The 14,079-nt window shown below is 38.6% G+C and overlaps 1 protein-coding gene across 5 annotated transcripts in view; it reads right to left on the reverse strand.

The window, feature by feature from the left end:
- Nucleotides 1-14,079, reverse strand: part of tshr (thyroid stimulating hormone receptor) — a 43,213-nt gene that overhangs the window by 8,124 nt on the left and 21,010 nt on the right. For 2 of the 5 annotated variants that reach the window (XM_048179591.1, XM_048179590.1), the window contains 3 exons: nt 1,324-1,398; nt 1,160-1,237; nt 696-764 (listed from right to left, as the gene is read on the reverse strand). Coding sequence is in view for 1 of the 5 variants with exons in the window: in XM_048179588.1 (XP_048035545.1) it covers nt 696-764; nt 1,160-1,237; nt 1,324-1,427 (251 nt within the window). In the remaining 4 variants the exon portion in view is untranslated. Of the gene's footprint in view, nt 1-695; nt 765-1,159; nt 1,238-1,323; nt 3,359-14,079 lie in introns of those variants that run through there. The other 3 variants (XM_048179589.1, XM_048179592.1, XM_048179588.1) reach the window with 2 other exon arrangements.

Here is a 14,079-nt window from a genome sequence, read left to right on the forward strand (position 1 = left end):
AGCAGAGGTTAATGACACACGTATCCAGATTTGTGAAACCTCAATAGTGAGTAATAGTGCCCCCCAAAGTGTTCTTTACTCAAGTAGGCCTTTACACTTTTCCATGGTTCTACTTTTCGATCTTTTTCTCGCAATTACGAGTTTACATCTCGCAATTCTGACTTCGCAATTATATTTTAAATTGTTTTATTCCGTGGTGGGAACAAGCTTCCATGCTTTTCCCATGGGAACTGATTGAGAAGACAATGGCATGTTATCCAGACTATTGAATCAAGTGAATGAATAGTTCATCCAAACATGAAAATTATATCATTATTTAGGCAATTTTTCAGGTGGGATACAAAAACAATATTCCCTCAGCTCATACAGCGACAGTTTAGTGACAGTAATTGTGTGAGCTACAGTCTGCTTTTTATTGCTTTATTTTATTTTATTTTATTGCTGTTTTTGGTGTTTTGGAATGATGTATGGCAAGGATTCTTCAATAATTTTCTTTTAAAAATAAAATAAAATTTTGCAATGAAATTAAGGTGAGTAAAATAATTATATAATTTATTTTTTATTTTTGGTTAAAGTTTTGGTAATTCTGTTAATGATCAATGCTTCATAAATGTGGTGCATCAAACTTGCATTTATATGGTTTTAGATAAACTTTAAGCATTTTGGTGTTATACAAGTTTTATAAAGAACTTTACACTGAGTCCAGCTTTGTGCCATTGAAAGCATGATGTTGGACGTTTGTAAAGCCATTGCTGTAGAGCCTCCTGTTGAATGAAAAGCAAGAAATAACAGTCATGGCCTCATGCAAATTTCTTGCTAATAACAACAGTAATAACTATAATAATAAGTAATAACAAATACTTGGCTCAGATTTTGACAATATATGTTTAAACATGTTTAAAGAGCCGACATGAAGATGCTTGAGTCACTCAGTGTACAGCAAAGCATTTATAATTGTACCAGAAACTAGAACAGGTTTACAAATAGCCTTCTGCTAAAAGGGATTTTTTCATTTAATCAACATAATCCCTCTAATATGCCCTATATAGTTTAAAAAAAAAGAGCCAATAATGGAGGAAATAGACAAATGACAGTTCAAAACATTTTTCTCTGTTAGTATGACAAAAATGTGAAAATGAGGGAATTTGACAAGACTTACACTGACAGCAGATCATTGGTAATGCCAAGAAAAGCATTAGATGGAATTTCAGCAATATAGGGATTATCGCTAATTTCTCTGCAGGAAAAGCAAAAATAAATGAAAAAGAATACCTTCAAAAACACTGTTCTGTATGAAAACTGCAGCATTAGAACACTTCTCACAGTAGGAAGTATGAGTCATGAGCCTGGATATTGGTCAGGTCAGGGAAGATGGTGAGGCCTGTGTTGAATAAGCCTCTGCAAATACAACACCTCCTGGTTATCATTCTATTGTTTTATGCACTGTCCACAAAGACATATTGCTGGAGGTAACTGTACATTTGGTTTGAGTGCCCTTATGTTATTTGGTGGGGTGCATAAAAATGTAACCAATGTGGTTCAAACGACGGATGTGTGCTGCAATGCAACGGTTTCAGGAAACAGCTGTAACTATCAAGTTAAATTCTCCAGCGAGGCATTGTAGTATGCCAGTTCAGCAGTGAGTTACGTCGTTATACAGGAAACTCACCCCAGGACAAGAAAATGTTTGTTTATAAACTATAACATAATATCATGTTGTCTATTAATTTTATTACATGCCTGCATATATGTGTGCAACACGTCAATGAAACTGAACTAGAACTTTTATAGCCTCTGCAGTGATTTCATTGGAATGTGCACGAGTCAGAGGCTATAATTAGATGTGCCACAGGTGCATCGACAAGATATTTTGTCTGAAGACCAGTCCTTGGACATCTTCAGTGCGGCAATGAAGTGTAGCACTGGAGGTGTCTGGACCCCTTACGATTGTGTAGTGTGTGCTCACAAGAACGCGAAAAATGTCTCAGACATGAGCTTGCGATGTCGACTTAAGGACATGAGAGCCCAGAGTGGCATGAACATCCAAACTATAAAATCTTATGAATGTGTGTGGAGAGGACCAGCCTGCCGCATCACATACATGCTGCAGGGGGACACCCCCCGCCAAAGCTCTAGAGGAGGTGACCCCCTCCCCAAGTAGAATGAGCCCTGGCGAAGATTGACCACGTGCCTCATAGGCAAGAGCAAAAGCATCCCTCACCCAATGTGAAATTGTCTGTTTAGTGGCGAGAGAGAGTTACCCAGTAGAGTAGAGGGGACATTGCACTGTCTGTTGGGAGGCAAAGAGGTCCACCTCTGCTTCATAAAATCTTAACCAGATTTGTTTCACTACCTCAGTTAGTGATTCCCCCATCGGTATTTTCTGTCTGGACAGTAAGCCTGCTCTATATATACTGCCCTGAGTGACAGGAACTTGTCCTGCGCCCAGAGAAAAATCTGCCGCACTAGTTTGTTTAGGTGGCGCAAACGCAGACCTCCCTGGTGATTTATGTAAGAGACTGCTGCTGTGTTATCCATCTGCACCAGGAAATTGGCAGCCTCTCAGCTGATGGAGGAAGTATTTCAGGGCCAGAAATACAACCATTAACTCTAGGCAGTTGATGTGCCAATTGAGCTGATGACTCTCCCACTGCCCTTGGGCTGTTGGGCTGGACGGCCCTCTAAGACTGCTCCCAAGCCTGACAGGTTATGCGCCGCAGGCTACATACCCTCGCTATGTGGCTCAGACCCTGGTTTCTAGCCTTGGGTCCCACTCTAAGTATGCCTTGCCATTGCCTTGCATAACCCTTATCTACCTTCGGGGATTGGCCCTTGGATTCATCCTCTGGCTTTGAGCCACAACTGAAACGGTCTCATATGCAAAAGGCCCATAGGGATCACCAAGGACGCAGATGCCATGAGACCTAACATTTGTTGATACTGAAGAACAGTACAATCTTGGCCTAGCCTGACTTTGCTCAGGGTATTGTAACCTGACTCTCTCTTTGGAAGAGGAACACGTTCTATGGCCCCTTTGATCAGAAGAGATTGCAGCTCTTGTGACAGCAAGTGTGCCTGCTCTGGCTTCATGGTAGAGGCAACCACGCCATTGGATTCTGTAACCTATTTCTACTGTCTACTGTCTACTGTTTTTAGAACCCACATAGAAATGCCTGGCAGTGCAGTAGCTACTGGGCGACAACAGGAAACTGAACACCCAACATTTTGCTGGAAACCACTGCCCCCCGAAACCAGAGGCAGCAGGGATGGTACAGAGATTTCTTGGGGGTATCGGGAAGATGCTGGTAGATATATAGTTGCATGAAAAAGTACTTGCAGAATCTGTGAAAATGTGAATAATTTTTAACAAAATAAGAGAGATAATACAAAATGCATGCTATTTTTTATTTAGTACTGTCGTGAGTAAGATATTTTACATAAAAGATATTTACATATAGTCCACAAGACAAAAAAATAGCTGAATTTATTAAAATAACCCCGTTCAAAAGTTTGGGAACCATTGATTCTTAATACTGTGTGTGGTTACCTGGATGATCTACGACTGTTTTTTTTTTTTTTTTTTGTTTTGTGATGGTTGTTCATGAGTCCCTTGTTTGTTCTGGGCAGTTAAATGGCCCAATGTTCTTCAGAAAAATCCTACAGGTCCTGCAGATTCTTCAGTTTTCAAGGATTTTTTGCATATTTGAACCCTTTCCAGCAGTGACTGCATAATTTTGAGATCCATCTTTTCACACTGAGGACAATTGAGGGACTCAAACACAACTATTAAAAAAGGTTCAAACATTCACTGACGCTCCAGAAGGAAACACGATGCATTAAGACCCGGTGCGTGAAAACTTTTTGAATTTATAGATGAAGGTAAATTGTACTTAATTTGTCTTCCGGAAAACATGCAAGTATCTTCTGTTGCTTCCAAAGGGCAGTACTAAATAAAAAAAAAAAAAAATAAAAAAAGATATTTCAACAAAATAAGAAAAATTTAGACATCTTCATTCTGTTCAAAAGTTTTCACCCCCCGGCTTTATTTTAATCAATTCAGCTTTTTTTTGTCTTGTGGACTATATGTAAACATCTTTTATGTAAAATATCTTACTCAGGAGAGTACTAAATAAAAAATAACATGCATTTTGTATGATCTCGCTTATTTTGTTAAAATTATTCACATTTTCACAGATTCTGCAAGTGGTTCTTTTACATGCAACCGTATGTGCCCCGTCCCGAGGGGGCTACCCCCACAGGGCTGGGTGCAAGACCATCAGGATATATATATATATATTTTTTATAGATATAATGGTCCTGAGGTCTTGCCTTTTTGGAGGCTGCTGAGGGTGGTGAGCCGGTCCCCAGTCTTGGCGAGGGGGGAGCTCGACTCGCCACACTCTGTTTCTGAGCCTCACGTTTGGAAGGACCGGGGTGAGGCTGGGTGGCCAGCAGCCCCTTCCCCTGAGTGCGGCGAGGAAGGAATTGCACAAAAGCTCCCCTGTGTTTCTTCGCCTCCCGAAACCTGCTGACAACTGTATTTACAGTCGCCAAATCAAGCAGGAATACTCTGTCCTTATCTTTGATGCCCGTGAGGTTCAGCCACAGATGCCTCTCCAATGGTATCACTCGCACTCAGGTCCTTCAACAGGTCAGCCTGGTATGCTTGTAACACCCGTAACACTGCCATGGTGTGCAGTACTGCACCAGCCTGACCTGCAGCTTGAAAAGCATTGAGTATTTGTGGGGAGTGTTGGTCTCTTTAATGATGATGCCAAGCCAGGAGAGAGATTGCTCACGAGCGTCTCTTCAACTTGTGGCATTATCATGCCTTAGCACAACGATAGTCAAATATGTTGACATCGAAGACACAAAAACACAGGAATTATAAGGTTTCCCCCATGAACGAGTTAACTTGTCATGGAGGTCTTCAAAGAAGGGGAGAGACTGATGTTGTGGTCCCTCCCCCTCGCACAAGCCGAAGAGGTGCATGGATCTGGAGCACGATTGATAGGGACGAACCAGTCTCATGCGTCTCAGCCAGATCCATTCGCGAGTCCCACGGTGGAACAGTGGGTGCTGGCCCTTGGAAGTAACCGAGATGAGAGAGCAGTATCTTAACTGTGAACAGCTCATGCTCGCACTCGCCCTGTTCCAATGCAAGGGCAGCATGCTCTTCCCCCAAACAAATAAAACAGTACTGGTGTGTGTCCGATTCAGCCATTGGACGTGAACACAGAGACGTACACTGTTTGTTTTGTTGATCGCTCATATTTGCTTTCTTTTTCCTTTACTTGTGAGACAGAGTGAAAAGAGAGAAAGTCTCTGTGCACTGCCTATCAAATCTAACTCCTATCAGAAGAAACAGAGAGAGCTTGAGAAGAACACACACACAGTATGGTCTGAAGACAGAAAGACCTTTCGATGCACCTGCAGCACATCTATATATAGCCTCTTACGTGTGCGCATTCTGATGATGTCACTGTTCTAGGTAACAATAATAACAATTCTAGGTCAATTTCATTGAAGTGTTGCACACACATTCACAGCTGGTCACACCAAAAAGTGTTACCATAGCTCTGAATCAAGCACAGCATTGAGTATAGCTTTTGAAAGGTAACATTGAGATCGCTCAGCATAACATATTTCTGTGTTGCAGACACTAATGTCAGAGTAGACGGACCACATGAGCTCCACTTACTCTCATTGGTAGTTGCCTTATTAATTTACTGTTTATTGTTTATTAAATAATGTAGTTAAACTGACCATGCTTTCAGCTACCAATAAGAGTGTGGTACTCTCAACTCTGTTATACAGTGCCCTCCACAATTATTGGCACACTTAGTAATTATGAGCAAAGGCGGCTGTGAAAATAAATCTGCATTGTTTATCCTTTTGATCTTTCATTCAAAGAATTCACAAAATTATAACCTTTCATTGAAGGAAAACAGTTGAAAGTGGGGGGAAACTCACATTATGAAATAAATGTTTTTCTCCAATACATGTTGGCCACAATTATTGGCACCCCTAGAAATTCTTATGAGTAAAATATCTCTGAACTATATTCCCATTCATATTTACATTTTTTAGCACACCAGTGTGATCATGAACATGAAATTGTCCAGCCATGACTTCCTGTTCCACAGGAGAATAAACATGAGGAAACACAGAGGCCAAATTTCCTTAATCATTCATCACAATGAGTAAAACCAAAGAATATAGTTCTGATGTGCAGCAAAAGATTGTTGAACTTCACAAAATAGAAAGTGGCTGTGAGAAAATAGCTAAAGCATTGAAAATCCCCATTTCCACTATCAGGGCAATAATTAAGAAGTTCCAATCAACTAAAGATGTTACAAATCTGCCTGGAAGAGGATGTGTGTCTAAATCGTCCTAATGTGAAGTGAGGAGGAGAGTTTGAGTGGCCAAAGACTCTCCAAGGATCACAGCTGGAGAATTGCAGAGATTAGTTGAGTCTTGAGTCTCAGAAAGCCTAAAAAAATGATCAAACAGCACCTACATCCCCACAAGTTGTTCAGGAGGGTTTCAAGAAAAATCCTCTGCTCTCATTCAGAAACAATCTCCAGCATATTCAGTTGTCAGACACGACTGGAACTTCAAACTGGACCGGCTTCTATGGTCAGATGAAACTAAAAAAAGAGCTTTTTGGCAGGAAACCCACCAGATGGGTTTGGTGCACACATGGATAAAAAGTACCCCATGCCCACGGTTAAATATACTGCTGGATCTTTAATGTTGTGGGCCAATTTTTCTGCTGGAGGTCCTGGACATCTTGTTCAGATACATGGTATCATGGATTCTATCAAATACCAACAGATAAAAAATCAAAATCTGACTGCTACTGCTAGAAATCCAATAATGGGCCATGGTTGGATCTTCCATCAGGACAATGATCCAAAACAAACATCAAAACCAACACATAAATGGGTCACTGAGCACAAAATGAAGCTTCTGCCATGGCCATCTCAGTCCCCTGACCTGAACCCTAAAGAAAATTAGTGGAGTGAACTGAGGAGAAGAAGCACCATCACGGAGCCGGATTCTGAAGGATCTGGAGAGATTCTGCATGAAGGAATGGCCTCTGATCTCTTGTCAGATGTTTTCCAAACTCATCAGGCATTATAGGTGAAGACTCAGAGCTGTTATCTTGGCAAAAGGAGGTTGCAAAAAGTTTTGAATAAAAGGGTGCCAATAATTGTGGCCAACGTGTTTTGGAGAAAAACATTTATTTCATAATGTGAGTTTCCCCCCACTTTCAATTATTTTCCTTAAATGAAAGGTTATAATTTTGTCAATTTTTTGAATGAAAGATCAAAAGGATAAACAATGCAGATTTATTTTCACAGCTGCTTTTGCTCATAATTACTAAGGGTGCCAATAATTGTGGAGGGCACTGTAGCTTGTTTAAAGCATTCCACATGATCCCATGGATTTTCACCCAAAATCAGCACAGAAAATTTGGAGATTGTAGATATGGACATACTCATAACACAAATAATAATATGAAAAATAATTTTGTCCTTAAAGACAAGATAGAATTACACTATATTGCCAAAAGTTTTGGGACACCTGCCTTTACGTGCACATGAACTTTAATGACATCCCATTCTTAATCCGTAGGGTTTAATATGGAGTTGGCCCACCCTTTGCAGCTATAACAGCCTCAACTCTTCTGGGAAGGCTTTCCACAAGGTTTAGGAGTGTGTTTATGGGAATTTTTTGACCATTCTTCTAGAAGCGCATTTGTGAGGTCAGGCAGTTTTGTTGAGATCAGGACTCTGTGCAGGCCAGTCAAGTTCCTCCACACCAAATTTGCTCATCCATGTCTTTATGGACCTTGGTTTGTGCACTGGTGCGCAGTCATTTTGGAACAGGAAGGGGCCATCCTAAAACTGTTCTCACAAAGTCGGGAGCATGAAATTGTCCAAAATGTCTTGGTATGCTGAAGCATTAAGAGTTCATTTCACTGGAACTAAGGGGCCAAGCCCAACCCCTGAAAAACAACCCCACACCATAATCCCCCCTTCACTAAACTTTACACTTGGCACAATGCAGTCAGGCAAGTACTGTTCTCCTGGCAACCTCCAAACCCAGACTCGTCCATCGCATTGCCAGACAGAGAAGCGTGATTCGTCACTCCAGAGAACACGTCTCCACCGCTCTAGAGCCTAGTGGCGGCGTGCTTTATACCACTGCATCCAACGCTTTGCATTGCACTTGATGTAAGATAAGCTGCTCAGCCATGGAAACCCATTCCATGAAGCTCTCTACACACTGTTTGAGCTAATCTGATGGCAACACGAAGTTTGGAGGTCTGTAGCTATTAAGTTGGCGACTTCTGCGCACTATGCGTCTCAGCATGCGCTGACCCCGCTCTGTGATTTTATGTGGCCTACCACTTTGTGGCTGAGTTGCTGTTGTTCCCAATTGCTTCCACTTTGTTATGATACCACTAACAGTTGACTGTGGAATATTTAGTAGTGAGGAAATTTCAACCTCACTACTACCTATGAACCTATCACAGTACCACGATTGAATTCACTGAGCTCCTGAGAGCGATCCATTCTTTCACAAATGTTTGTAGAAGCAGTCTGAATGCCTAGGTGCTTGATTTTATACACCTGTGGCCAAGGAAGTGATTGGAACACCTGGATTCAATGATTTGGAGGGGTGTCCCAATACATTTGGCTATATAGTGTATGTGAAAAGCTAAACTGTGAATGATAAAAATACATTTCAGAGAAATAATTTTATTATTTGCATTTTTTGGGCAAGTTATTTTCTTGATTTATGCATAAACCTCACTAAGATATTTAAAACAAGAAAATCAAAACATGATGTGCAGGCAAAACAAATGACAGTATGTGGACAGTCTTTTGCTCACAAATACTGTAAATTAGGGAGATTCTTTAAAGCCTCTGGATGGATGAATGTCAGATTCCTTGTGTTCCTTATTTCTCTGAAAGAGAGAGAGAGAGAGAGAGAGAGAGATATATTGATTGATTTCATTAATTGAAAATGTACTTCTTGAAGTGCAGTGTGTAATGTCTTCTTTCACATGACTGAAAGAAATATGAGTATTTACAATACCTTTTTACCTTGGTTGGACATTATGCTTAAATGTAATAGAATTTCACAATATTTATGCAGATGATGGGAATAACAGTTCTTTGACCTCATTTGCTCATGTTCAGGTTACTCAGCCACATATGGTAATTGAAAGCACATTTTCTGATACAATAAGAGAAAACCCCAACAAAGAATAGGTACAGAGGCAAGAAAAGTCACCAAAACCTTCTTTGATGGACAAGATAATACCAGATGGATGTATTTAATCAGACACTCAAAAACAACAACAACAACAACAACAAAAAACAAGTAAAATTAAATTTTATGCAACTGTTACATAGCTTCAGTTCATTCATTGAAATTAAATTAAAATGTCATTTACTGAAAACAAATGAGATGTGTGTTTTTTTTTTTAACAAACATACATCGAACTGAATGTGTTCAGTGATAATTAAGTATTTTTAAGGAAATAATTAAGGGAATAAAATTACTTAAATAAAAGTTTAATATAATTGTTACACATTATATTACATTATATTTATGTAACTGTGATGCCAGGTAGGTCTACTGTCAAGTCAAGTCAAATTTATTTCTATAGAGAATTTTACAATACACACTGTTTCAAAGCAGCTTTACAGAAAGTCATACTGTGTATAATGTCTTAGTGCTTTACCATATAGAGCATGTTTTAGGGCTTTTATAACTGTGATCCAATGGCAGTAGTTCACATGTTTACAGTAGTACACGGATAGTAGTTCTCTCTCGAGTCAAGACTCGGTTAATGGTTACAACAGTCACCAGTACTCTGAACCGAGGAAACAGTTTGGACTCGAAGAACCGATGAGCTGTTGACACAAGCATGTGTAAACCAAGCAGTTGTCTTAAATGAGGGAGTGAAATGAAAGGGTTTGTCAAGGTTTTATAATATAATGAATTGTGGGTCCAATATGTGTTAATATGTCATAGATATGGCCAAGAGAAATTTACAGAGAACAATAGGTATAGGCTATTAAAACACATTAGTACTCACTGAGAATATCACACAAAATTTTGTAACATGTAGCCACCCACAGCCTAACCATAAGCTCTACTCTTGAGCAATGGTAACCTCAAAACATTACAGAAACTCTTTTAAATGTGAAACTTAACTGAACAAGTATTTCCCTAAAAAACAACAAAAACAAACAAACAAACAAACAAACACATTAAATAGCAATTAATTTCAACATTTACTCTCCTGATCCAGCCCCATCCACTGCCCAGATTCAGTCAATGCAACAGAAATACTTCATGTTGTCTCACCACAAATGGATTAAGTTAAAACTTTACAACTTCAATATATTATGACATAATAAAATTATGTGCAGATGACAATTAAGTAAAAAAAAGATTTGTGTTACTTTAGCTCCTTTAAAAAAAAAAAAAAAAAAAGTATTATAAAATATGATTGGTTGTCACAGATAAAAAGACTGAAAAAATCGGAAAAGTCTGATGCTCTGGCACACGCCTGACCTTTCACAAGTAATACAATTAAGCTGTGCACACACTTAATGATTGTAAGGCCGATTATGAATGTAAATTGATACTTATGACTTATCGCGTCAGTTGCGTTCAGTCAGTTGCGTTCAGTCTGCGATTACAGTCGGTGTTCAAATTCCATATATAAGTATTTAAATCTGCTTCAGTCGCAGGAAACAATCGCTGTATGTTGAGCACAGTCTTAGAATGTTTTAGCTAGTCGTTAAATGTGTGCCCAGCTTTAGTAACGTCTCTGATTTCAGGTAAAATTATATTTTTGATGTCATTTCTTACAGGGTTACTTATATTGAGGTAAAAAATTTTGGTTACAAATTACTTATATCATGTTAAAGACCACTAAAACAGAGGTAAATTACCCCCACACGGTAACACTTTATAATAACGCTCAGTTATAAGTCATAAGTCTAATAAATTATTAGTTATTGATGAATAAATAATTCATTTACAAAACATGACTATACATTCATAAATGCATAATAAGTGATAAACGAATATTTTATTAAACTAATATTTAACGTTTTGGTAACACTTTCTATGAAGACCATAAATTATAGCTCCATTTATACTTATTTATAAGCAAGTATTACTATTTTAAAAACATATTTACAAAGACTCATTAAGATCTATACCGCATTATAAGAACAGTTATAGATGCATTTTTATTATTTTTATAATTACTTTCCTTTTCAATGCACATGATCATAATCCATTATACACTGATTTATAAGTAAAATTAGTATGGTCGTATGGTTCCATGAATGTATTTATAAAGATGCAACCTGCATTGCTATTGTAGCGTCTGCACAGGATCAGATTAGCAAGTCAACTATAAACTTTGTTTAAGTTTTAACTTCTTGAACTTTTGTTTGTAAATCTCACATTGGCTACGGCCTGGCTGACATTAACAGCTCACTTGACACATTTTATGGCCGTGTCGACGGACCCACGAATCTCTCCCTTGTGATTTCAAATGATTGTGGTCAACTCAGATCGAATTACTGTGAGCCATGCGGCCGCATTCCAGACATCACCAAACTCCAATACACGTAGACGCACACACAGAGGAACATACCAGGACTCTCTTTAAGTCACATTCATTAAATATGTTTAAAATGTAATGCTGTAACCATATATTCCAGTTTTAATCATGTATTTAATATTAAGTTACGACTATAGTTGTGTGAATTGTACCCCAAACCTTTATATGCGAGTGTAAGACTGTATCTATGTCTTTATGTCTTTTGCACCCTGGCATGTTTAGTCTTAAATGAATTCTCCCAGGATGCTTTAATTAACTATTCTGTTACGATACCATGCATTAGTCTATTTCTAAGGTCTTTTGGAGTAAAAGTTACCAATTCTAAAACCATCATAAATTATGTAAATTGAGCCGCAAGACAAGACAAAGAGAACTTTTCCCTCCTCAAAATCCACGCTGGACATTGGCTGTTCACCCAAGGAGGCATTTTGGCTTGTTTGTCCTTAAAAAGACAACCACACGCACGTTCCTTTGTCTCTCGATTGTCTCTCAATTGTCCCTCGCCATCTCATGCACTTCTCTCCCAGACGTCTCGGCGACTGCGCACCCATCACATGCTCCTCTCCTTCTTCGGGACGACCACCTTCGGCGAAACAAACTTTCAAGTTCTCAGTTCGAACTTCCCGCGGAGACGGAAGAAGCCAACGAACTGCACGGACGCACTGAATCTTCACCTGTATCTTTTGAAACTCAGCATGCAAACTCATGCAAGTACCTTCTATCTATCTTAGATGCGCTAAGTTAAACGCCCTAACCAAGTGAGACTGATTCTTTGCTGGCTCTTAAAGGACTGTCTATAAGTTTCGCTGTCTTCTCTCTTTTCCTGTCTTTACTTTCGCTTTTGTATATATGCACTGTAAAAAAAATTACGTAGTTTTTACAAAGTCATGACCTCTAATGCAAACATTAGCCATTAAAGACATAATAACTACGTTGTCAGAGAAGCTTACATATAGAAGCGGCAGAGAAGCGGCAAATAGGTAACAGCTTTTGTTGCAGTTTGACTGTATGTGTCCCCTGAAACAGAGTATTTTTTCATTCATATGGAAGTTGAAAACGCTTGCTCTTCTCCTAGTGCTCCGCACCAGTTTTTTAACCCGTGGGAGGGGTTCTAGCAGACCAATCACAGCGCTTGCGGTCCGCGTAGAATTGACGCATTGTTACATTTTTGGAAAGATGCAGGTAAGGCTACGTTGTAGGCTATGCGTGCTACACACAGTCTACGCCATAGCTACTGCGTACACTCGACGCAGAAGTATAAATCAGCCTTAAGTCTTAAAAAATGTGTAAATCATGAAATAAATTAAACATCATTAGTAGGTGGTTTATCAGTTAATAGTTGATACATTATTTATCACATATATCATTGAATTATTTATGTCAATTGTTTTAGTATCATTATCTCAATAAAGAATTGTTAATCATGAACAAATGATGAACTACGGAAGCCCTGAACCGCATGGTGAAAAAAAAAAAAAAAACTTGGTGGGGAGGAAAAAACCCCCGAAAACTTATCTCGTTATTTCAACATAATAAGTCGTTATAACGACATAATATCTTGTTATTTCAACATAAGTCGTTATAACGACATAATATCTCATTATTTCAAGATATTAAGTCGTTATAACGACATAATATCTCGTTATTTCAACATAATAAGTCGTTATAACGACATAATATCTCGTTATTTCAAGATATTAAGTCGTTATAACGACATAATATCTCATTATTTCAACATAATAAGTCGTTATTTCAACATAATAACTCTTCATTATCTATCAAGTATGATAAAGGACATGCACTTACCAATGTCCTTAGTGGCGCAATGTTAAAGTATTGGACCGCCAGTTTAGCTTTTACTGCGATCGCCGCGGTTTCGAATCCGCCTTTTGCCGAGTTCGTTCTTCTCTAGTTTCACATCACATATCAAAAAAGGCATTTATTTTCAATAAAAATTAAAACTATGTTATAAAAGTGCAAATAACCTGCTTAACGAGTGTTTAATAACATTAAAAGTATTTATTGGGCAGGGTTAGCAGCATGTTCGATATTACCCACTAGGTAATCAATTAAAGAATGCAATAGTTATGTTGAACTACTGTTACAATTTAAATTTATTAGACCATAGTAAATAAAACAATTTACAGTGCAAATGTCAGGGGTGTCAAACTTACAGCCCGGTGTCCAATCTGATTTGAACTATAATAAAACATAGAGATGCACTAGTCCAGGGGCCAAAAACGTTTTTAAGCGGGGTTTTTTTTTATTATTATTCTGGGCTTGCAAAAAACTGCTTTGTAATATTTTCCCAAAATTTCATCTGTGTATTTACGAAGTATGTAAGCAGGACTTTAACACGCTGAATACGGACACAAAGAGAACAGACCCACCAGCAGAGGAACTACTGTACC

Source organism: Megalobrama amblycephala, unplaced genomic scaffold (genome assembly GCF_018812025.1).
Source record: "Megalobrama amblycephala isolate DHTTF-2021 unplaced genomic scaffold, ASM1881202v1 scaffold253, whole genome shotgun sequence".
NCBI lineage: Eukaryota > Metazoa > Chordata > Actinopteri > Cypriniformes > Xenocyprididae > Megalobrama > Megalobrama amblycephala.